The sequence below is a fragment of the Pyrus communis genome, chromosome 5, assembly GCF_041283825.1.
Source record: "Pyrus communis isolate YQ-2024b chromosome 5, ASM4128382v1, whole genome shotgun sequence".
Taxonomy (NCBI): domain Eukaryota; kingdom Viridiplantae; phylum Streptophyta; class Magnoliopsida; order Rosales; family Rosaceae; genus Pyrus; species Pyrus communis.
The window spans coordinates 31,293,453-31,316,927 of record NC_142569.1 but is presented as its reverse complement, the minus strand read 5'-3'; the positions used below and the strand labels follow the sequence as shown (position 1 = coordinate 31,316,927).

The window sequence follows — 23,475 nt, the reverse complement described above, 5'->3', positions numbered from 1 at the left end:
TATTTACAACCACTTTTACAATGATATTTATTTAAAACCCTCTCATCACTCCTTATCAAATCCTCATCCACAAGGTAACTCCCAATTATTCTTTTCAAATTGGGATTAATTACCAAATTAATTGCAAGATATTATTTGACATAATATCTTGCAATTAGAGCAAGTTCAACCATAAGTGGCCAATCCTTATTTCTCCAAATAGGGCCGGCTACATCCCTATATATAGCCCCACATTTCTCAAAAAACCTAAGTTCATTATTCTCTTAAAATTTTCTAAACACTTTCTCTCTCAAATTCTAACTTTGGTATTGGAGACTCTTCGGGCAAAGCCCCCTATTCATCATGGTGCATGTGGCTCTTTGCTTTGATCTTAAGTTTTAATTGTTTTGCAGATGTATTTTCGTTCAAGAAGAAGAAGATGAAAATTTGCATTCACAGTGTGCATATGCTTTTTGAATTTTATAATTTTAACAGAGAGTATGAACTCAAAAAAGTTATCTAGCACTCATGGTGCGAAAATAAGGAGAAATTGTTTTTGGAGGAGTGCGGATTACTATTTGGTATTGGCGGTAACTATTCCCTTTCAGTAAGTTAGTTTTATGGGTGTGTGGGTGAAGAACAAGTGCATTTGTGGTGACAAATGATTGTATTGTTGTATGTATTTCAAGAAATTATTTGACACGAATGTTTTACTCTTTCTTGAAAGTGGAAAGCAAATAAATCGAGTAGCGAACCTGTAGTAGAAAGGTTGTACTAGAGGGAAATTCAAATCCATGTTCCTAAGGATAGATGAAGCGAATGGATAGCTCGTGGGATTGACCCGTGTATAAGGTAGCACCGAAATGCTGAGGTTGTCTTACATTACTCTGGGAGTACTCTCTTGGATGAAATAGTGAAGGCAAAAAGTTTAGCGTACGATATATTTTAGCGATCGGAACTTGTCTACTTATAAAGTTATTCTCTAAAGAAAGAAAGTGTCTCATAAAATAATAATTGGTATAATCTAGTCTGAACCATCGGATGTCTATCTTGCAATGGTTAACGGTTATGATTGAAACTAGTGTATGTCTAGCAAAACTAACTAGGGGTACTCGGAGCCGGTCCTCCGTGGATCTGCATTCTGCATTGCGCATGTCTACTTTCGTGCTTGCTTCAGGCTCAATACGACGCCGTCGCTGCTGGAATTCCCTTTCTTTTGAAACATTAACCGTTGACATTTTTGCTATGCTAGCTTCTTCCGCTCATCAAATCCTCAAGTGGCATCTTGGTAATTTCCAATGCTTATAAACCCTGTCCTTTTTTAACCAGGACCGGCAAACTGGCAAACGGAAGAGGGAAACCAATTGTGCCTGCGCTGGGGTTCGGCGGCAGCGGAGGCGGAGGCGGCAGGAGCTACGCTATCGACAATATCGACGAGGTTTCGCAAATGTGGCTGAACCCTCACTCACTACCCTGAATCCTCCTCCTCCTACTCTTCCAATTAAATTAATAATACGGTCGTAATTATGCTTATTTCACTCAGAAATCTAGCCAAATCCAAGGCCAATACCAACTGCTCCCTCTGCTGCTCCTCCACCGCCATCCTCGATGCCACTTTTCTTCTCACCACTACCGCCGCCGCTGCTGCCACCAGAACCAGCAGCATTAGCGGTTGTTGTTCCTTCAGTTTCGGCCCCAACGCTCCCCCTACCCCCGCTCCTTTTTCAACCTCAGCTCGCTTGACTCCGGCAAGGGACGTGGTCCTCTCTTTCAAAGAATGGTTCAACACCCGCAACGACGCCTTATTCGACCACATCTTCCTCATCCTCAAATCCTCCACCGACGACGACGTCTTGGTCCTCTCCCATCTCAGCGTCCGCCTCTCGGAGTCCTTCGTCCTCGAGGTCCTACGCTACGGCAGCAACGACCATGACGTCCTCTCCTGCCTCAAGTTCTTCGACTGGGCCGGCCGCCAGCCCGGCTTCCACCACACCCGCGCCACCTTCAACGCCATCTTCAAGATCCTTTCCAAGGCCAAGCTCATGTCCCTTATGCTCGACGTCCTCTCCACCTACAGCAAGCAGAGGTACGCCCACACCGTCCGATTTCACGACACGCTGGTCATGGGCTACGCTGTCGCCGGCAAGCCCGACATTGCTCTCCAACTGTTTGGTAAAATGCGCTTCCATGGTCTGGACCTGGATTCCTTTGCCTACCATGTCCTTTTGAATGCTTTGGTGGAGGAGAGTTGCTTTGATGCCGTTCAGGTCATTGCCAAGCAGATTTCTTTGAGGGGTTTTGAGAACGAAATCACCCATTCCATCATGCTCAAGTGGTTGTGTAAGCAGAAGTTGCTCGATCAAGCTGAAGCCTATTTGCGCCAATTGGTGTCTGACGGCAAGCCCGTCACCGGGCATGCAGTCAGTGTCCTTGTGGACGCCCTTTGTAAGCATAAGAAGTTCCAGCAGGCTGGTGAATTAGTCGAGGAGTTTCGGGACTTGGGGGTGGCTCTCATGGAGAGTGCTTATGGTGTGTGGATACGCGATCTTGTTCAGGCTGGGAGGTTGGATGGAGCATTGGAGTTTTTTCAGAAAAAGAAGTCGTTGGAAGGATATGTGCCCGATGCTTTTAGGTACAATACTTTGATATGTAGCCTTCTGAAAGAGGATCACCTTGAGGAGGTTTGTGATTTGCTGATGGAGATGAAGGAGAATAAGATATCCCCTGATAAGGTCACCATGAATGCTGCCTTGTGCTTCTTTTGCAAAGCGGGGATGGTGGATGTCGCACTTGAGTTATATAATTCGAGATCCGAGTTTCGGCTCACGCCTAATAGTATGGTTTACAACTATTTGATCAATGTTTTCTGTGGGGAAGGTAGCATTGACGAAGCGTATCGAGTTATGAAGCATTCTGTGGAACAAGGTTATTTTACAGGAAGGAAAACGTTTTCTATTCTGGCAGACTCATTGTGCCGAGAGGGAAAGCTCGAGAAGATGAAAGAGTTGGTTACCTTCGCCCTAGAGCGGAACTTTATGCCAAGTAACTCCACATATGATAAGTTCATTACAACTCTTTGCAGAACTAAGAGGGTAGAAGACGCGTATTTGATACATGGGGAACTCAATAGAATTAACAAGGGTTCTACAAAGAGTAGATACTTTAGCTTGATAAATGGTTTTAACGGGTTGAGCAAGGGGGATATTGCTGCCAGACTTCTGATTGAAATGCAAGAAAAGGGTCACTTACCGACTCGCAAGCTGTTCAAAGATGTAATTTGTTGTCTATGTGATATGGAAAATCCAGATGAGCAATTTTTTAATTTGTTGGAGATGCAGTTGTCTTGTAGGGAACCCAGCTGTGATGTATACAACTTTTTCATCTACGGAGCTGGGTATGCCAAAAGGCCCGATCTGGCTAGACAAGTATATGAGATGATGCAGCGGAGTGGAATTCAGCCCAATTTGAGATCTGATGTTATTATGTTGCAGAGTTATTTGAAGGGTGAACGGATTTCGGATGCTTTGAACTTCTTCAATGATCTGCACGAGAGAAGAAAGGTGTTGGGGAGAAGGCTATACAGCGCCCTGATCGTTGGTCTATGCAAAGCCCAAAAGGCAGAAATTGCAGTTAACTTCTTGATGGAAATGAAAGAGAAGGGAGTCGTTCCAAGCGATGACTGTTACGAGTTTCTGATACAGTTGCTGTGCTGGAATAAAGAATTTGATATGGCAGTAAATCTCATAAATGACTTGGAGAAAGTTGGCCGCCATATTACATCCTTTACTGGTAACATACTTCTATTGCATTCTCTGAAAACTCCAGAGCTCTACAATTCTTGGGTACGGCTGAGAGAGGAGCAGAATGAGATGTCTGGTTGTTCAATGCTTGGTCTGCTCATTGGTGCATTTTCTGGTCGTATTCAGGTGAGCCAAGATATTGGGAATTTGGAAGAAGTAATTGAAAAGTGCTTTCCGCTAGATGTGTTCACACACAATATGTTGATTAGAAGACTAAGCCAGAGCAACATGGAGCATGCTTGTGCTTTGTTCGATAAGATGTGCCAGAAAGGTTACGAGCCTAATCGTTGGACTTATGACGCCATAGTACAAGGTTTTCTTAAACATGGGAGGACATCTGAGGCAAAGAGATGGGTAGAAGTGATGTACCGGAAAGGGTTTTATCCAACAAGGCGCACAAATCTACTCCTTTAATTGGATTTCATTAAAGTCACTAGTGCTCCAATGTCTGGCATCTGATAGACATTACACAAGTTTTGCTGCATGATAATATATTTCATACTGTGGTAAGATTTTTTGTTCAGATGGAGTATTTAGATTTATGTGTAACTTCTAATTTACTGCTGAGGAAAGATATAATGATGTATGATTTATGTGTAATTTAATTTGAAATAAATTAATCTATATTCAATACTTACATCGGGTTTGGATGCAGAAATTTAATTTGGTTAAGAAAAGTCGTGATTCCAAGCATGCAAGATTTTAATTTCTTGCTTTGTATCAACATGGAAATTCGAAAGTTATGGGTGGAAAGAATGTGGTATATATTGATATAAATAACTAGAGAGCAAGAAAAAGAAGGAAAATGAAGACGTCGACATTGGTGCTTTTCTGATGATTGCCGGTTAGTTTTTTTATTCCAGTGTACCTCTACTTTGAACACCTGAGATATATCTGTCCGCTTCCAATGGAAGAAACAACATGCAATGGGATTCTGTTGTGTCTGCTTCTCTGGTTTGTTTTCACTTGCTGCTTTGTGCTCTTTTATTTTTACATTACCTGCTCTGCTGATTAACCTTGTGGTTTGAGATATTCGACATGAGACGGAGATATTTTAGTGCAGAAGAAGAATCTGAAAATCCGTTTCTTAAAAAATCCATAAACCAGCTGGGTTCTCAAACCAGATGTAAAAAGATGAGCATTTTGATTTTAAAGTGAATGTGTCTGTATTCGTGTTTGTTTCTTGCATTTGAAGTCCTCATAACCTAATGTGCTAGCTGCATAAATGCCTGTAAAAATTTTCATGTCGTCCACAAACTAGCTAGTCCTCATCAGCAATGCAACTTGAAGTCTAGGCCGAGCGAAAATAAGAAAACAGGATATATCTGTGTTTGTTATTAGGTAATACTTATAGCTGGATGATAGAGTTTCTCAGATTATAAACGAGAGAGTAAATGATTGAATCCACAAAACGCTAGAGTCTGATGAGTTGAAGTAATCTTAGTCGTTGATTAAGTTGTGGTCTTGTGTCTTATTGTCTGAGATTAAATCTTCATTTTGTTTGCCTTGTATAATGTTTACCTTCAACATTTCTTTCCTTCACCCCCCTTTTCTAGGCTTCGTCCCAAGTGTCGGATACTGCCAAAGTTCGCAGTTTATGGACAACTCGAAGAATATCCTCATTCAATGCACTGATTGTTGACACGGGTTCATTCATTAATATATGCATTGTGTGGACAATGAGGCCGTCTTATGCTTAGATAGGTGTAAACGTTGAAGTTAGCTGCACAAGCGTTTTCTTGGTCTAGTGAGATTCTCATTAAAACTGCTGATATGGCAAAAGAAATGAACAATAGAGCAAAGCAACGTTACACATCAAGCTCCCTCATGTGACGTTTTGCAAGTGCAGCCTCTGCTTCAGTTTCCTCGACATATGATATGAGAAGATTCGATTGGACGATGATTTCCATGCGTCATCTACATTTATTTTAACAAAAGAGGGTGTGGGAGGGGTACAAATCGCATTTCTTCTAGTGGCGGCAGGAGCCCTCGTCACTCTGTACCGATGTTCAAGCATCTCTGCAATAGAGAGGGAGATTCTCCTTAGCTTTGCTATTACATCAGAGTCCTTGAAAAAGGCATTACACCTTTCCTTCCATATCTCCCAACAAATAACACCCACCATGATAGGTAAATGATCTTTAGTATCTCTTTGTATGTAAATGCTTATTTATTTATTTTTATTTGTTTGAACAAACAATATGATCTGCAACCAAGTGGAAGATGGTTGGGTTTAGCCTCATAATAATGAGCTATTAATAATTTGGTTCAAATTCGCCTTTGGCGATAATCGAACCTAAAACCTCTCACTTACAAGTGAAGTGAAGAGGAATACCACTGAGCGTGTTACTAAGTGGCTTAGAAACTCAATATTATATTCACTAGCATATTGATCACATCAATGTATTTTTATTTTTAAATATAAAAAAATTGGAGCAACGATAATTTTTTTGCGCAATAGTCGAATAGCTCTCGCGTCCATCAGGAGTTGCAGTTGATCTGAGTGAAGTTTCCAGAAGAAAGAGAAGCAACCTTATTAACAGAGAGTCTACCAAATTTTGAGAAGGAAGGCAAATCCAAAATTTAGATTGAATTGAAACCCTAGCTTAGCAAACTGAACAGCAATGGAGAAATCAGGGGCCTCATCGGCACCGTCGAGCTCCGATGGCTCTCGAGAGCTTCAGTGCATCGGCAAGTTAGAAATCGAAAGGCCGAACCCCGTCGGCTTCCTCTGCGGCTCCATCCCTGTTCCCACCGACAAAGCCTTCCACTCTTTCGATTCCGCTCTCATTCCCTCCCACCAAAGGTCCGTACGCCTCTCTCTCCATCTATCTCTGTCTCTCTACAGTTGTTTCAGTTTGCATTGATTTTGTTTGTGAATTTTCAGAGTGAGTGCTCCGCGGTATCGAATGCTTCCGACAGAGACCGACCTCAAGAGCCCGCCGCTCTTTCCGCCGGACAAAGTTCTTCCCATTGCTGCCGTGCACTCCAAGGCCGGCCGAGGTATGCTCACTTCTCTTTCAGTTTTAGTTTAATAATATTTCCCCTTTCTAGTTTTTGATATTAGAATTTTATATAGGGTATGTGGATGGTAGTAATTTTGAAATAATTCGAGGGTTTTTTAGCTTGATACATTTAGAATTATTTTTGGCTTCTGATTTCGAAACTGTAACAAACATGGTATGGATATGGTATCATCTGAGTTGACAGATATAGCTTGGGATGGTGGCACTGTTACATCAAATCTCACTAGAAAATGCGAGGCCCTTGCGGTGTCTGGATTGGTTGACTATGGGGATGAGATCGACGTCATTGCTCCAGCTGACATTCTGAAGCAGATCTTCAAAATGCCGTATTCCAAGGCTCGACTATCAATTGCAGTTCAGCGTGTCGGACAGACGCTTGTTCTCAATACTGGGTGTGTATAGCCTGCTAATTGATATTCTATTTAACCTGTATTTTATAAAATTTAGGAAGAAACGAAAGTCTTATCTGATCCTTTTCTCAAGTGTAGGCCTGACATTGAAGAGGGGGAAAAGTTAATAAGAAGAAGTAAAAGTCAATCAAAAGGTGCAGATCAGTCTTTGTTTTTGAATTTTGCTATGCATTCTGTTCGGATGGAAGCTTGTGATTGCCCGCCAACTCATCATGTCCTATCACAAGAGCAATCAAACTCCTCTGTTCTTTCCTGGGGCAAATACTCACTTTGTGGGACAGCATGATGATGTTGCTCTGGGTGGAAAATCAGATCGTTCAGACTATGCACAGGTTAAGAGCGATGATTTCTTTTTGGCAAATAAGAAGGATAATAAAAATAAGGGGCGCAATCCTGTAAAAAAGGCTTCACTAGTTGGCGAGAAGTCCAGAAGCTCAATACAAGAGTCTGAAAAACATAGAAGAGCTGGTAACGATGGGTTTCTAAGGGTTTTATTTTGGCAATTTCACAATTTCCGCATCCTCATAGGAAGTGACTTGCTTCTGTTCAGTAATGAAAAATATGTTGCTGTTAGCTTGCATCTCTGGGATGTGTCACGACAGGTTGAAGTGGCGTACCAAAATTTTTGTCCTGTTCTTTCCCCTCCATTTTTTTGTTTGCATAATAACTGTTTTCCTCGTTTTGTTTGTTTATGTGTTTTTTCCTTTTTATTAATCTTATTGGCAGGTTACACCATTAACTTGGCTTGAAGCCTGGCTTGACAATGTCATGGCAAGTGTGCCTGAGATGGCCATTTGTTATCATGAAAACGGTGTAGTGCAGGGATACGAGCTTTTGAAAACAGATGATATATTTCTACTAAGAGGGATCTCTGAGGAAGGCGCTCCTGCTTTTCATCCTGATGTGGTGCAGCAAAACGGCCTTTCTGTTTTGAGGTTCCTTCAAGAAAACTGCAAGCAAGATCCTGGAGCTTATTGGGTACTGATGTGATTTAATTTTATGTTAAACTAATTTTCCATTTGCCCTTTCTTTTTGCAGTTTTATTTTTGCAATTCCCATAATAATATTCATGATATCTTCAAAATTTCAGCTGTATAAAAATGCTGGGGAAGATGTCATTCAACTCTTCGATCTTTCTGTTATTCCCAAGAACTGTTCTTCTAATGATTGTGATGATAGCTCAAGCTCCCTTCCTTCTCTATTGCATCGAGGAAGAAGTGATTCTCTGTATTCATTGGGGACTCTCTTGTATCAAAGTGCTCACAGGCTTTCACTATCAGTGGTGTGGAAGAATTTTGACTACTTTATTCTGTACCTTCCTTTGTTCCCTTTTTAGTTATTACTAATCCATTTGGAATACCTGCAGGCTCCAAATAATATGGCAAAGTGTGCAAGGTTCTTCCAAAAATGTTTAGAATTCCTAGATGCGCCAGATCATCTGGTACTGTGTTATGAACTAATGTTTTTTGTTTTCTTTTTATTTGATTGGTTACCAGTTCAGGATGTTTGTCAAAATCAATTAAGTCACAGAAATGAAATGATAACCGTAATTGATATACTGCTGAATAGGTTGTGCGTGCATCTGCACATGAACAATTTGCGAGGCTTATTTTGAACCACAATGAAGAGCTGGAATTAGCGTCTGATGATCTGCCTGTAGAATGCGAACTTACCGTTACTGATGCTGAAGAAGATTCTTTGGACTTTTTAAGTAGCATTTCTGAATCGACAGTCCATGAACAATCCCGCCTGGTGGGAGAGGAGAAATTGTATGATGATGGTCAAAATGTTGAAGATTTAGTAACTGAAGCTTCAGTAAAGATGACTTTAGAAGCAAATGCATATTCTCCAAGAAAATTGATAACAGAAGGTAGCATGGACTCCGGAGATTTGACAGAAGCTGTACCAAATTCCTCTGGTATTGAAAGCTCTGCAGTTTGCAAATTGCCTGCAACAAACGGACATGTAGTTCAAACTGTTGCTGAACCAATCTCTTATAAGCTAGCTGCAATACATCATGTTTCTCAAGCTACTAAATCTCTCAGATGGATGCGCCAACTGCAAACTATTGAATCCAAGTTGATGGACCAGGAGAGTGAAACCCATGATAGGCCACCTTCATCTGTTAATCTTTCTGTTTGTGCATGTGGTGATGCTGACTGTATCGAAGTGTGTGACATTAGAGAATGGCTTCCGACATCAACATTGGACCACAAGGTGTGGAAACTTGTTCTTTTGCTTGGAGGGTTGTATTTGGCACTTGGGCAAGCTTATTAGGAGGAGGGTCAGTTGCATCAAGCATTGAAGGTTGTAGAATTGGCCTGTTCTGTATGTGGATCAATGCCTCAGCATCTGGAAGACACAAAATTCATTTCTTCCATGAATAGTTTCTTTTCATCACCGATAAAATTCGATTATACAAATAAAAGGACTACATCATCTAATAGTGGTCAGGAAGATCTGAGCTCCAGCTCCACCCATGGTTGTCTTTCTTTCGAGCAGTTCTCATCCATCTACCTCTTCTGGGCCAAGGCATGGACACTGGTTGGAGATGTTTATGTTGAATTCCATTTGGCTAAGGATAGTACAATCTCTCCACCAGCGGAGAGAAAATATTCTATTAGAGAGTTGCAAGTATCATCTGAGGTTGTCAAAGAAGTTAAAAGGCTCAAGAAGAAGTTGGGGCAGTATACACAAAACTGCAGTTCATGTTCTCTAGTAAATTGTAGCTGCCAGAGTGATAGGGCAAGCAGTGGTAGCAGTGCAAATAGTAGTAGTGGTGATATGGGCTCAGTAAGTTCTGGCAGGAAATACAGTAAAAGACCATATGCTAAGAGCAATGCCTTCCCCCTTTTGAGAGACCCAGAAGATGATAATCTTTGTTTAAAAATGGAGAGTGGAAAGGTTTCTGATTGCGGATATCTACACCAAAAGAGAAATGGCAAAACCATAGTACAATCTTCGAATACAGATCAGCTTGTAGTGAAACACATGGAATCTGGCAATTTAGGAGTGGATGACATGGGGCCAATACTGGCCTCCCAATCTAATGGTTCTCTGAGAGAAACAACGAAAGTGAAAAATGGAGGCATATTCAAGTACCTTGGTGGTCCTGCAGTTGCAGATGCTGAAAACAAACTTTCAGATGCCCTATGCTGTTATGAAGAAGCTTCAAAGACATTAGGTGGTCTTCCATCCAGTTCTGCAGAACTACAATCTATAATGAAAAAGAAAGGGTGGGTATGCAATGAACTGGGTCGAAACAGGCTTGAAAGGAAAGAACTAAAAAAAGCTGAATTTGCTCTTGTAGATGCTATAAAAGCATTGAGAGAAGTCTCTGATCATACCAATATCATATTGATAAACTGTAACTTGGGGCATGGAAGACGGGCATTGGCAGAAGAGATGGTATCAAAGATTGATAGTCTCAAGGGGCATCCAATCTTTCATAACGCATACAACCATGCACTGGAGACTGCAAAGTTAGAATATAGTGAGTCCCTTAAGTATTATGGGGCAGCAAAAGTAGAACTCAATGCTGTTGTTGAAGAGGTTGGCTCTGAATTAAACAAATTGAGGACTGAGGTATATACACAGTTTGCTCATACGTATCTGAGGCTTGGAATGCTCTTGGCAAGAGAAGATACAACTGTTGATGTCTATGAAACTGGAGTGATGGTAGATGTGCATGTTGGTTTCACTAGTCCTAGTGGCAGAAAATCAAGAAAACAATCACGAAAGCATGAGATTTCAGCTAATGATGCCATTAGGGAGGCACTGTCTGTTTATGAATCATTAGGTGAATTGCGGAAACAGGAGGCTGCATATTCCTACTTTCAGTTGGCTTGCTACCAAAGGGATTGTTGTTTGAAATTCTTAGAGCCAGATCATAAGAAAAACAACTTATCCAAAGGTGAAAACACAATTATCCAACGGGTCAAGCAATATGCATCCTTGGCGGAGAGGAACATGCAAGAGGCCATGGATTTTCATCGCCCAAAAACGCATCCTACCATGTACCTAACTATTCTTATAGAGAGAGCAGCTCTTTCACTGAGCCTTTCAAGCCGTTTACACTCAAATGCAGTAAGTTCTTGAACTTGCTTTATACATAATGCTTTGAATTTCAAATAATGCTTATACACATGCATGCATGAATTGCACCACATGTAGAGCTGTGTGCGAAATCAAAATATAATTAAGTATTTTAGATGAGAAAAATTAGATTTGTTAATTATTTGATGAAGGCATAATGCTCTTTTGCTCTTTTTCTTTGCAAATTGAGATTTTATGCTAATTTAGGAATTTTAAGGGGAATTGAATCCTAGTTTATCGATCTGCATTCCTTCATGTTGCCTTTTTATAGGCTTGGAAATCATGGTGTCTTGGCCATTTTGGTTGCTTTTTGTTTCCCATTGGTGTTGTTCTAGATTTCCGACTCCCTTTCCCTCTTCCTTTGCCTTTGTTTGTTCCATAAAAAGAAATTTTATTCTTGAATTTGTTCATTTTTGGTGAACTCTTATGATCTTTGCAAAGAGGGGGAATGCTATACAACTAGCCATGAACAGATTATGTCTCTTATAACTTCAGCTTATTTGATCTTATCCCTTTATATTCCTGGCTGACACATTTTTTATTCATCTTAACGACTCTCTGACGTGTACCGTTTATCATCATGGATCATGACATTAAGTTGGTTAGGAGTGCGATTTGATTAGGATCTGATCAAGGGATTTGATCTTGATTCTCGCACTGGCTCCCATAAGAAAATCGGACATGATGTACTCAGACTAGCGGAAGTTGATCAAACTCCTCTTTTTTCTTGTCTATCTGTACTGCTGCATCTGTCTTCCTTAGTCTTCACATCAAGCAGTGACAATACTGAGTCCATCTATACATTTTAATTAGTTATACTGCAATTAATTAACGTATATTGGTTTGCATCTTTTCTTGGGGGTTGAATCATTAAATAAATACATGTCATAGTTACGTTGCATAGTTAGTCTTGCTAAGTACACTGACTATATTGACTACATATTGAACGTTATGCTATTTTTTATTTGGAGAGTTCATCATATTACGACTTTGTATGATTTTATTGAGATAGTTATAGACTCATAGTTTATATATTCTCGTCTTCCTGTTACTGTCTCTGTTATTAAAATACTCGAAGAGCTGAAATGTTTCTTGTGTTCCAGATGTTGGAATCAGCTGTCTTGCTTGCTTGAAGGATGGTATGTGTCGGAAACAGACTTGGACTCTTCGAAAACCAACCACCTCGAGGTACATGCCAAGTTTTGGAATCAGTTGCAGATGCTTTTGAAGAAGATGCTGGGTATGGCGCTTTCCTCACGCGCAAGCAAATCTTCGGTTTCTCAGCCAGCTTCAGCATTCAACAGGTGTGTGGATACTGGCAAACTGAGGGAGCTTTACAAATTATCCCTCAAATCCAGAAAGTTGAATCAATTGGATGCTATGCACTTCTTGTGGACATCATAATCTTATGGCTTGTTTGGATGTGCTTTTAAATGATTGAAAGCGTTTTTAGAAAAAATGTTTGTGGGTTTCAAAAGCACTTTAAGTGCTTTCTACAAGAAACACCAATTATGTGCTTGCACTTTAAGTGTTTTTCCAGAATTTACTAACATTTTAACTAAGGATTTTTTCCAAAAATATTACCAAAAGCTCTTTCAGTCATTTTAAAAGCATATCCAAACGAGTTCCTAATCTAGAACTTGTTTCTGCGCAACCACCCGATCGCACTTATATGTCGATAACAGACTACCAGAGTGGATAACAGACTACCAGAGTGGAGAGAGAGAGATAGAGCTTGGGTTTGTAATATTTTGTATTCTGCACTGGATATCATACCACCACAGCATTGCTTCAGGAATTGACATGCATTGTATGTATGTGTTGTATTGTATGCATGCACGCATGTATGTATGTATGTATTTATGTAAGTAATATGTATTGAGATAACTTTACGCTCCTGTCTCAGAATCCTGGAAGAAAAAAGGAAAATTGCTAAAAGTTGGCTCAATTCGAGCCCGTTTGATACTCTATTTGAGTTTTTAACTCCAAAGCTGTTTTCCACCTTTTTAGTGTGGGTGAGAAGTGAACAAAACTGAACGTCTGATCGTGCAATTTCCAGTGAAATTTCTCCATTCAATGAATTTGAAGATTTCTCTCTTAAAAGTGAGATTTTTCATGGACTCTTTGCCATTTCATGTTTTTGGCAAAATGTTTTATAATGTTGGCAAGAAAAAGAATGTTTTATAATGTTGGCATGAAAATCGATTTTAAACTGTGAGCTCACAGAGAATCCATAAGAAGTCTCACTTTTAAGAAAGTCGGCTTAGCATTTATCTTTATAGTATAGTATACTCTAGGGCATTTAAGAACATTTTCAATAAAGATGTCAAAAGATAAATGTCAAATGTTAATTTAAACGGTTGTGAGGCAACGTTAAATTTCTTTCTACTCCAACCCATATGTTTTTCACATTTAAAATTATAAACATATGACCTGGTTTAAAAAAGAAAAGATAAATGTCAAATGTTAATTTGAATAGTTGTGAGTCAACGTTAAATTTCTTTCTACTCCAACCCATATGTTTTTCACATTTAAAATTATAAACATATGACCTGGTTTAAAAAAGAAACGATAAATGTCAAATGTTAATTTGAACAGTTGTGAGTCTACGTTAAATTTCTTTCTACTCCAACCCATATGTTACATTTAAAATTATAAACGTAGGACCTGGTTTAAAAAAGAAAATTAAAAGCAATATTCATAATATGTCAAATTAGGTTATTGTTCAAAGATAATTCAAAGAATAAAAATTCCAGAATATAGGGTACTTTGAAGAACCATGAGTTCACATGTAGAGAAGAATTTAATGATCCAAAGCATGTAAAACTCATTTTGCTATTGCCCTGTTGCCATCGGATCATGTAAGGTACAACAATTCCAAGTGCAACAGAAGTAAGTCAATCATGCTTCATGTTTCAAAGGAGCATTCCCCAAGCAAAAATTCGACATACAAACACGATGAAAATAGCTCAGATCAAAAAACAAGATCCATTGAAATTGTACGTAACGCCAATTGCTCATTGCACGCTGCACCTATTATTGTGGAAATGGCGGGACTAGGGACATGTTTTTAAGCCAACGGGCATTTTTTCTCGAATTCCTCTTGCTCTTTGCGACATAAATCAAATTCATTTGTATTGTAATACATGCATCCAACATAAGCATCCATCTCTTTCGTGCACCTCTGATGAAGATCTTTCAGCCTGCAAGGACAAAATGTCATAGTTAGAAATGTAACAAGGCATAGTGCCTCTCCTTGCTGCATGGAAAAAAGAAGCACGTGCTGACATGTATATCAGTCTGTTTGATGCGAGATCTGAAGCATTTTATGCAAATTTCTTGATGAATTCTTTGGAAACTTTGATAGATTGTTTCCAATACCATTATCGCTCAAGTTTCCATAGACATCATTGAATTAACTGGACAATCAAATCACTGAGAAAAACAACTCCAAATCTTAAATAGTGCAAACATAAGAATGTGATGCAGAATTCAAAAAACTTTGAAGAGAGAAAAAGGATGATCCTTGAAAATTAGTCCAATTCAAAGGCTGTTAGTGAGTATCTAGGAACCAGTGGGATTTTCCTTTTTCATTTGGGAAACACTCTCCTGAACTTGAAGTCAATGGAACCTAATTAAATGGGTAAGCTTTCTCTAGTGGTTCTAGGCCATTGCATAATTTGTGCACGTTGCTATTTGCTAATATGTAGGACAATGGCAACTTCAGGATGTCTACAAATATCACCAGACAATGAAATGTAAACTGGGGGAAAAAATGAGCATAAAAGGTCCAGAATATAACAGAAAAACAACAAAGTATTTGACCAAAATGATACTATATCGTCATAAAACCCGGATTCAATGTGCTACCTGGGTTAGGCTTACTTTGTACACATTCACCATTAGTGTTCAATGAATAAGGGGTTATGTATCTTAAGTTTTAACTTAAGAGAAACCTGGAGTAAGCATGCACTATTACATTCAACAAGGTGTGGACCAAGGATACTGAAAGCTGCAGCTCACAAACTTTATGAAGTAAAGTTGATATGTATGACAAGAAAAGAGTAATACTGATAGCTTCCATGTAAGTAGCACCAAGACTAATGGTTTAAAACATATATTGCATTTAACACAGGTTGTAACATGCATCTGTTAAAAATCATTGGTGCTAACTACTAACTGAGTGTAATGAGGAGGATGAAAACATAAGAGCTAGACCATATGGCATTGCTCTAAACATTTGTTTGGATATATGGTCATGCAATGTAATAAACATTGGTGCATCACAATGTATTGGTCTCTAGCTCAACAAAAATTTGGGAATTCTCTAATACCCATGAGCCACATTGAGCTCACTTGAGCAATCGAAGTCTAGTTTTCTATAACCCATGAGCTACATTGAGCTCATTTGAGCAATTGATATAACCCATGAGCTACATTGAGCTCGTTTGAGCAATTGATATAACCCATGAGCCACATTGAGCTCATTTTGAAATATCCAAGTCACAAATTCTAATTCTCTATAACTGATGAGCCACAGTGAGCTCACTTGAGCAATCAAAGTCTAAGTTTTCTATAACCTATGAGCTACATTGAGCTAATTTGAGCAATCGATACAACCCGTGAGCCAAATTGAGCTCATTTGAAATATCCAAGTCGTAAATTCTAATTCTCTACAACCGATGAGCCACGTTGAGTTCATTTGAGCAATCCAAGTCTCAAATTCTATAACCCATGAGCCACACTGAGCTCATTTGAACTATCCATATAACCCATGAACCACATTGAGCTCATTTGAAATATCTGAGTCGCAAATTCTAAATCTCTATAACCGATGAGCAACGTTGAGCCATTTGAGCAATCCAAGTCTCAAATTTTATAACCCATGAGCTATATTGAGCTCATTTGAGTAATCGAAGTATCAAATTCTATACAAACCATGAGTTACATTGAGCTCATTTGAGCAATCCCCAATCCAAAAATTCTATACAACCCCATGAGTCACATTAGCTCATTTGAGTAATCCAACCCACAAATTGTATATAACCAATGAACCACATCGAGCTCATTTGAGCAATCCATGCTTCAAATTCTCTATAAACCATGACCCCAGTTAATCAAAATTTTCAATTCCAAAGGGAAAGGGTCCAAAGCATACGAATCTCAGGGTGAAAACTTGAAATGGCTTACAGGGTAAGAACGCATCGAGTGACTTGGCGACCTTTGTCGAGACACTTCTCAGGGTTTGGGTCCTTCTTCTTGCACTTGAGAAAAGCCACGTTCTCCGCTTGGCAGTTGAACTGAATGTGCTTCGCCGCCGCCGTCAGGACGGCCGATGTTGGTATCGGATCTCCTGCTGGGTCCACTGCGCTCGCCATTTCCCACTTCCTCCGATCGTTTCTGATAAAATAAAAATTTAAAAATTGTAAATTTTGAGATATTAATTGGAAAAGAAAGCGCAGAATTGGTAAAGTTCGCACCTTTACGCCTCGTTTCTGTTGTGTTTCTGCGGTTGAATGAGTTCTCTCGGCCGAACATACACACCACCTGGACTGACTTGGCGTTGGAGGAGCAAACGAAAAGGATAAAATAGCAAATTTCAATTTTGGCCCATGTATTTTTCTCTATAGTTTCAATTGTGCCAATTAGTTTCTAATAATTGTTGCACTGCAAAGATAAATCCCAATTTGTAATCGATGAGTGAATAAGGCTTTTTTTGACCGATTTGCGATTTTTTTTTTAATAAATGATATTATCTATGATATGAGTGGGAGAGTGAGTTAAGCCACATAATGGGCTATGTGCATTTAAGTTACAGAGGGTAAATGATATTTTTCTTTAAATAATAAATTATGTTTGGCCCTATAGCCCATTGGTCTTCGGTTGAAGACGATTTTTTATGACAGGGCTAAAACGAGCCCTATGACCTTTTGGCTGTCGGTTGGAGACGGCTGCCAGAGCGCATTGGAGAAAACTCAAGCAAAGGAAATAAAATAGAAAGTAAACAAAAAATGGGAGAGAAAGGATAGGGAAGAAGGTTCCATTTCCAACTTCCAAGGTGCAGGCCAAAGAGGCAAAGACAACTAGGCAAGGCAGAAAAGCCAAAGAAAGAGACGGAGTTACCAAACACACGCAGATATCTTAGCAGCTAAGTCATATCCTAAATTGCCATAAGGAATTTTCCCAAATTGAAATTGTGATTTAATTGTATAAAAAGGAATGATAAGCTCCAAGGCTTTCCTGTCTTCAATTTTGCTTCTGAATCTCATCATCTTCTCTGTATTCGCTATGGCCGACGAATCTGCTCCCAAATCCGTCGTTGCTGCTTCTTCCGAAACAGCGGTCCACATCATTTACACCGAGCGCCCTCTCGAAAATGAGGAGCCTGAGTCCTACCACATCCGAACCCTAGCCACCGTCCTCGGCAGGTTTCTCTCTCCATCCTTTATCTACTGTTTGTTTCCTGGGAAAACCAAAGAAAAATGAATTTGTGATATGCATACATTTATACATACAGTGAGGAGGCAGCGAGGGAGGCTCTTGTATACAGTTACAAGACGGCTGCCAGTGGATTCTCCGCTAAGCTCACTCCTCAGCAGGTCGACCAAATTTCAAGTTAGTTCTCTCTCTCTCTCCCCTTTTTTTTTGTAGTGTTGATAATGAGTACTCCTCAGGTTTTCCTAGCAAATGTTGTTTATTTATCCCATCCCTTGTACTCCTCTTTCACATGGTTAATATGAATGTTTCAAGCTTAAGGAGTCGATTTTTAAAGTTGATCTCTCAGTTCCCGGTAGCCTATCGATTCTTTCTACTGGGGAATTGGGTGTGTAGTGATTGATAGGTTAGCTTCTGTGGGTTTCTTTCAGCTTTGTTTTGGACCCCCGACCGCATCTGTTTCTACGGTTGTGGGTATTCTTTGCTTGTTTATTGTTATCACTTTCTGGCATGTTCAGAATCTTAGGACTAATTTGGTATAGGAGATTGTAATGGAAAACCCTCTAATCCTACCATTTTGGGGAGGATTGGGACCGATAAGTTTTCTTCTTGAGTAATCCCTCTGCTACGTTTAAGTTGGTCACTATTTTTTCATTTCTTCCTTCAATATACTTTGAAAAGAATTTCTTATCCATTCCAATTCAATGCTCTATACCAAACAAGGCCTTAAAGTTTCAGTTTTGCTCACACTACTGGGTCCTTATTCCATGTGGACTTTAACCCTATGTTTAGACCAAAGTCCCAAGGAACATTGACTAAATTGTTAAAAATGCACTACGAGAACACTACTAGTGAACTAGTCAAACACCACAAAGCTACTACTAAAACACTACAAATGCGCTACAAAGACACTTAACAGGGGGCTTTCAAAATGACCTTTCATGGAGTCATTTGAGCAATCTCTCAAATGTATTGATTATATCTAGTCATCTTTTAGTCCCTCCTCTAATTTTTGTCGTGCATTCCTGACAAATTTAGCCTAGGTTCCATGAAACTTCAAAGTCCCTCACACACTCCAAAGTTTCACGCCCGTGAAATTCATAATATGCTAAATTTGACATACCCAAACTTGAGGAAATAAAATAAATAGAACCTCAAATCATGTTTTTAATGTTTGTCATTGGTTATATAATCTCTATAATCCTCTTATCCTGTTGTTGATTAAGAGTCTTTGTGGTTCTAACTTCTAAACGATTCAAAGTTAGCTTATGTAATTTTTTATATGTTATCTTTATAAAAGAAGTTTTATACTACTATTGTTGCCCCTACGAGTGTCCAATTGGTAAAACACCTACTGTTTCCTTGTTGATTCACATTATTAGAGTTTACTTTTGCTTAACTTAGGCTGTACAATGCTTCTTGGTCATGCTCAGTACTGATGGCTGGCACTGTATCCCTTTTCTTGTTGTTGTCGTTGTTTTTGTTGGGTATTATTACCATTAAACACATGACAAATGTTGCATAGGCTTTCATATTGTAAAGTGTCATGGCATTTTGTTTATGTCTCTAGGCTGGCATTGATATGAATTCGCTTTTCACATTTTAGGTCAAATTTGGTATTTCATCTATTTACTATGGCAGATGATGAATGTATATGAGTAATTTGTTGATTGATGCTAGGAAAACTTTAAGGCATGTGCATTGCAAAAGTGAGTTGAAGTCGTTTCTCCTTCAAAAAATAAACAGAAAACAAAAGAGAAAAAACCTTTTTTCTTTGAACAAACGATATTATCTACACTAAGGGGGTAATGGAGTGGGCTAAGCCTCACAATGGGCTAGCAATAATGTGGTTCAAATTTGTACTTGGCGAGAATCGACCCTAAGACCTCTCAGTTACAAGTGAAGAGGAAAACCATTTTAGACAAAGCCATTTCTCAATTATGCACACTTTTAGGCGTTTTACTGACTATTGAATTACAGCAATAGATCTTTTATGCAAGTTATGAGTCCGGTAAACTAGCCAGTTTTGGATTCTTAGAAATAAATACTCAATTTTTTTGTTGTCTACTCGATATTGGCAGAGCTACCTGGGGTCCTTCAGGTTGTACCAAGCAGGACACTCCAGCTACACTCAGGACCGGGAAAGCTGCAGTAGAGGAACTGAACTCCATACATAAGAACATGTTTTAAACTCAAGTATCCACCTTGGTGTATAAGACAACAAACTTGTTTACTCTTGGCATGCCGTGAATCTTTGCGTAATAAGGTTCATAATAAAAGTTTAAGATTGCCGTACTTATGTAACTTTGATATGTTGTATATATAGATTTCGTAGATTATTAATTCCCAGTTAAGTTGCAGAGGTAGTAATTTGAGCGTATGTCTGGTTCCTAGGGAAAATATGAGATATGTTCCAAAGATGATTTGTAAGGTTGCAGTGCGGATTACAAACATCAGGCCCTGGCTCTAAGTTTTTAGTTTAATTTGAGAAGGCTTTGGGTCAATCATCGATGGGGGCAGGGTAGGATTCAGATGAAGTGATGGAAAAATATCAAAGTAGGCGAAAAGCAGCTGTGGTATTGTGTTATTGAACTGGACGTCAGGTGTAGCCGGTCCATCTAAGTTGCTCTTCAATTTATTCGGAAGAGGTTTAGCCTAGGTGATGATGTCATTATTCAACACCAAGATGCCAATGTGTCATTATTCAATGGAAAGAAGCTCAACCAAACCCTAACCCAACATTTCTAATTCGGGCTTGGGTTGAGTTCGATTCATGTGAGTTTATTCAGGTTTAGGTTTAAATTGAGTTCAAGCTTACTCAGTTTTTAGATTTGCTCATATAAAGGTCAATCTTGTAAAACATTATTGTATAAGATAAATTTCAAATTTTGAACCAAATAATATCAAAATGACTTAAAATTCAATTTTACACATCATCATTATCCATACAAAAGATAAACCAAATAGCGTGTGATGTCATTGTAAAGTTGAAATTAAGTTACAAGACAATACCAAATTTTCAACCAAAAGAAATGTAAAAGCAACACTATCATTTATTGTTCAAATGAAAATCAAACAGCAAACTTCAAGTATAGCCCTCCCAAACTTGTACCTAACTTATATATTATGAAGTGGGATGAGTAATATATGCATGAGCAATTTGGACTAGAAACCAAGTTAGGTGTGGTTCATTAGTGGGCAGAGCATCACCCAACTTAACCTACTAGTAATCGGGCTGAGGTTGGGTTGGGTTTGAACGAGTTTTTACTTTATTTTAATTGGTCTGATTGATTATGAAATCAGGTTGGACATGGATGAATTCGGGTTAACCCAACTCAAATTGCACCCGTACTTGGCATGCCACACTGTTTAATAAAAAATTGAATGAAGGTAAAAATTGGCAAATTGGTTAAAGAATTAGTTGAGGAGTAAACTGAAATTTGGTGATAGTTTAGAGGGTAAACAACAATTACTCCTTTTTAATTTACTCAAAAGAAAGTGTAATGTTTATTGGTATCACTGTGTAGTGACAATTCCTCATCACTTGTAAATGAAATATTCGACTTAAAGCTTGTGTACTTAATATAAATAGGTTAAAGAAGAAATCAAAGAACTTACAAATAGGGAAGTAAGGAAAAAGAATCATGTCAATTGGCCCCCAAGTTGTCATGAAGTTTAGGTACTCGTTTATGTCAAGGAAAATATTACAGTTTTCCGATTTCACATGTGTTGTGGATATAAATTTTTGTTCAAAACATATTGACAAGAAAACTTACCAAAAAGATAACATAGAAAGATCAATGGACTAAACAGAGGTTTCAGAGAAAAGGAAACATGAGTTCATAATTTAGTTCTCGGTTACCTGTTTCCTTCAACTACTATTGATATGGAAGAAGTCCATTAGTCATCTACTAGGCTAGGGTACGCATGCCGACGAGTGCAGTAGTCCTCCTATTGGTGGAAGAGTGTTCCTTTGGGGATGCCTGATAAGATGTATGAAGGTTCGGGTCTGATCCTAAACTCGGGTACGTAATAGCTAGTCTTAAAACATGAAGTCAGGTACGAAAGCATGTTCTCTTATTTGGGTCTCTAAGGAACCATGCATGCTCGTGTGCTTTGGGGCAAAGTTGTGGTGGGGTAGTTGACCAATACTTCTAAAAGGGAAATGGTGATATCATGTGAAATTATCAAAGAGATGGGTCAAAGATTCACTTCTAACAATACTGATATTGTCTCTAACTTGGTAATTACTACCTGCATAATCCGTTAAGTGTAGAGTTTTATCACAAAAGGTCTTGGTATTAGTTGAAGTGGGGTTAGGATATTTAAACTCTTCTTTTTTGTGAGATTCGATTGTGAGATATTTCAATACGCTCCCCTTCGTGGGTCACATGTGAGAGATCTACACATTGACAACCACGTGGAGCTAAAGAGACTTACCCTACACACGGGGTCAAGGGACCCACCATCATCGCATGGGCCCAAGTTGAAATGCGCAGTGGTTGTGGAGCAAAAAATAATCACGAAATCCTGAATACGACATGTGGACTTTTTTTTCCAAAGAAGACAAGAATGCCTTATTATATGGCAAGAGACACAAATGTTCCCATGCCCAGTTCAACATCTGTGGAGGCTCGAACAACTACCTACGACACCATCAAGCTCATTTGCTCGTGGCATGGAAAAATTAAAAGTATTAAAGATTGGGTTAATCACCAAATCCCATCTTTAATATATTCCTGATTGGAGAACAACCAACAAATAAGGAATCTTCATGATAATCAATCAAGGATACTTACTTGATAATTCCAAGATATTATCTCCTAATTAATATTTTAGAATTATTCCTTCCTCATCCATCTGGTTGACTCACCTTGGCCACTCGGAAGCTGCCATGTGTAGGGCAAACCTTACACCCATATCTGACGACCTCCTATAAATACCTCATCTCCACCATTTACTGGTAAGCTTTACGCCAAGCATACAAGCCCTAAACTTTCAATATTTTCAGAGTTACTGACTTAGGCATCGGAGATCCATTGGCCAAACCCTTCCCCACCTCGTGGGGGTGAGGCTTTGATTTTCGATCGAAGGTGTTAATTGTTTTGTAGGTACAAATTCATAAAGGCTGAAGATGGCGGATTCTTGCTACCACAATGGTGGAGGAGACCAATGCAACAAGGTAGTAAAGGTCACCACGGTGCTTCCCAACACCAATCGTCGCCTTCGAACCCAAGTCATTTTACACAAGAGGAAAAAAGGTGACGAAACAATTCAATCCATCTGTAATTTTACCAACGAATAAAAGATCGACTTTAAAACTAGGCACATACGAAACATCTTTCAATTGTATATTTGAGTTTAACGAAACATTGCCCGTTGAAGTTTGGAGCCTTTTTCTTTTGCAAAAGCAAGTACTAATCCTCACAGGCGCTAGGCCATATGTCTGAACTTGATGCTCTTGCTGCCAACAACACCTGGACTCTCATCACTTTGATCCTTGGCAAGATTCCGATTGATTGCAAATGGGTGTTCAAAATTAAACATCGAGCAAATGGTTTCATCGAACGGTACAAAGCCCGTCTTGTCACCAAAGGTTTTACTCAAATTGAAGTCATTGACTATCATGACAGTCACCGTACACTGCCTTATTGCCGTTGCTGCTAGTCAAAATTGGTCTCTTCAACAACTTGACGTCAACAATGCTTTCTTCCATGACAACTTAGATGA

The 23,475-nt window shown here is 39.1% G+C and overlaps 3 protein-coding genes and 1 pseudogene across 4 annotated transcripts; 3 read left to right on the top strand and 1 right to left on the bottom strand.

The window, feature by feature from the left end:
• The first annotated feature begins 1,116 nt into the window (after window positions 1–1,116).
• LOC137725670 (pentatricopeptide repeat-containing protein At1g71210, mitochondrial-like) lies at window positions 1,117–4,744 on the top strand. The gene is made up of 2 exons (XM_068464440.2): window positions 1,117–4,285; window positions 4,435–4,744. The coding sequence occupies exon 1, from the start codon at window positions 1,506–1,508 to the stop codon at window positions 4,191–4,193; it is 2,688 nt and encodes an 895-aa protein (XP_068320541.2). The 5' UTR covers window positions 1,117–1,505; the 3' UTR covers window positions 4,194–4,285; window positions 4,435–4,744.
• LOC137725671 (uncharacterized) lies at window positions 4,482–13,208 on the top strand (annotated as a pseudogene). The gene is made up of 11 exons (XR_015963098.1): window positions 4,482–4,623; window positions 5,336–5,909; window positions 6,241–6,585; window positions 6,667–6,782; window positions 6,990–7,197; window positions 7,294–7,817; window positions 7,942–8,193; window positions 8,306–8,497; window positions 8,582–8,656; window positions 8,785–11,301; window positions 12,414–13,208. The product of XR_015963098.1 is annotated as an uncharacterized LOC137725671 (transcript).
• A 1,057-nt stretch (window positions 13,209–14,265) lies between these two features.
• On the bottom strand, window positions 14,266–16,938 carry LOC137726088 (NADH dehydrogenase [ubiquinone] 1 alpha subcomplex subunit 8-B). The gene is made up of 3 exons (XM_068464956.2): window positions 16,791–16,938; window positions 16,501–16,710; window positions 14,266–14,513 (listed from the first exon to the last, which is right to left on the bottom strand). Exons 2-3 carry the CDS (start codon window positions 16,686–16,688, stop codon window positions 14,381–14,383), a joined length of 321 nt encoding a protein of 106 aa, XP_068321057.1. The 5' UTR covers window positions 16,689–16,710; window positions 16,791–16,938; the 3' UTR covers window positions 14,266–14,380.
• A 343-nt stretch (window positions 16,939–17,281) lies between these two features.
• On the top strand, window positions 17,282–20,040 carry LOC137722619 (subtilisin-like protease SBT3.11). Its single transcript, XM_068461666.2, has 3 exons — window positions 17,282–17,738; window positions 17,828–17,925; window positions 19,827–20,040. Exons 1-3 carry the CDS (start codon window positions 17,530–17,532, stop codon window positions 19,898–19,900), a joined length of 381 nt encoding a protein of 126 aa, XP_068317767.2. The 5' UTR covers window positions 17,282–17,529; the 3' UTR covers window positions 19,901–20,040.
• The last annotated feature ends 3,435 nt before the right edge of the window (window positions 20,041–23,475 follow it).

Excerpts from the sequence above, each read along its gene's own strand:
- LOC137725670 (XM_068464440.2), top strand. The coding sequence starts at position 1,506 with ATGCTTATTTCACTCAGAAATCTAGCCAAATCCAAGGCCAATACCAAC.
- LOC137726088 (XM_068464956.2), bottom strand. The coding sequence starts at position 16,688 with ATGGCGAGCGCAGTGGACCCAGCAGGAGATCCGATACCAACATCGGCC. Across the intron at positions 14,514-16,500 it reads ACTCGATGCGTTCTTACCCT|GCTGAAAGATCTTCATCAGA; the intron begins GTAAGCCATTTC and ends TTGTCCTTGCAG.
- LOC137722619 (XM_068461666.2), top strand. The coding sequence starts at position 17,530 with ATGATAAGCTCCAAGGCTTTCCTGTCTTCAATTTTGCTTCTGAATCTC. Across the intron at positions 17,739-17,827 it reads CTAGCCACCGTCCTCGGCAG|TGAGGAGGCAGCGAGGGAGG; the intron begins GTTTCTCTCTCC and ends TTATACATACAG. Across the intron at positions 17,926-19,826 it reads GCAGGTCGACCAAATTTCAA|AGCTACCTGGGGTCCTTCAG; the intron begins GTTAGTTCTCTC and ends CGATATTGGCAG.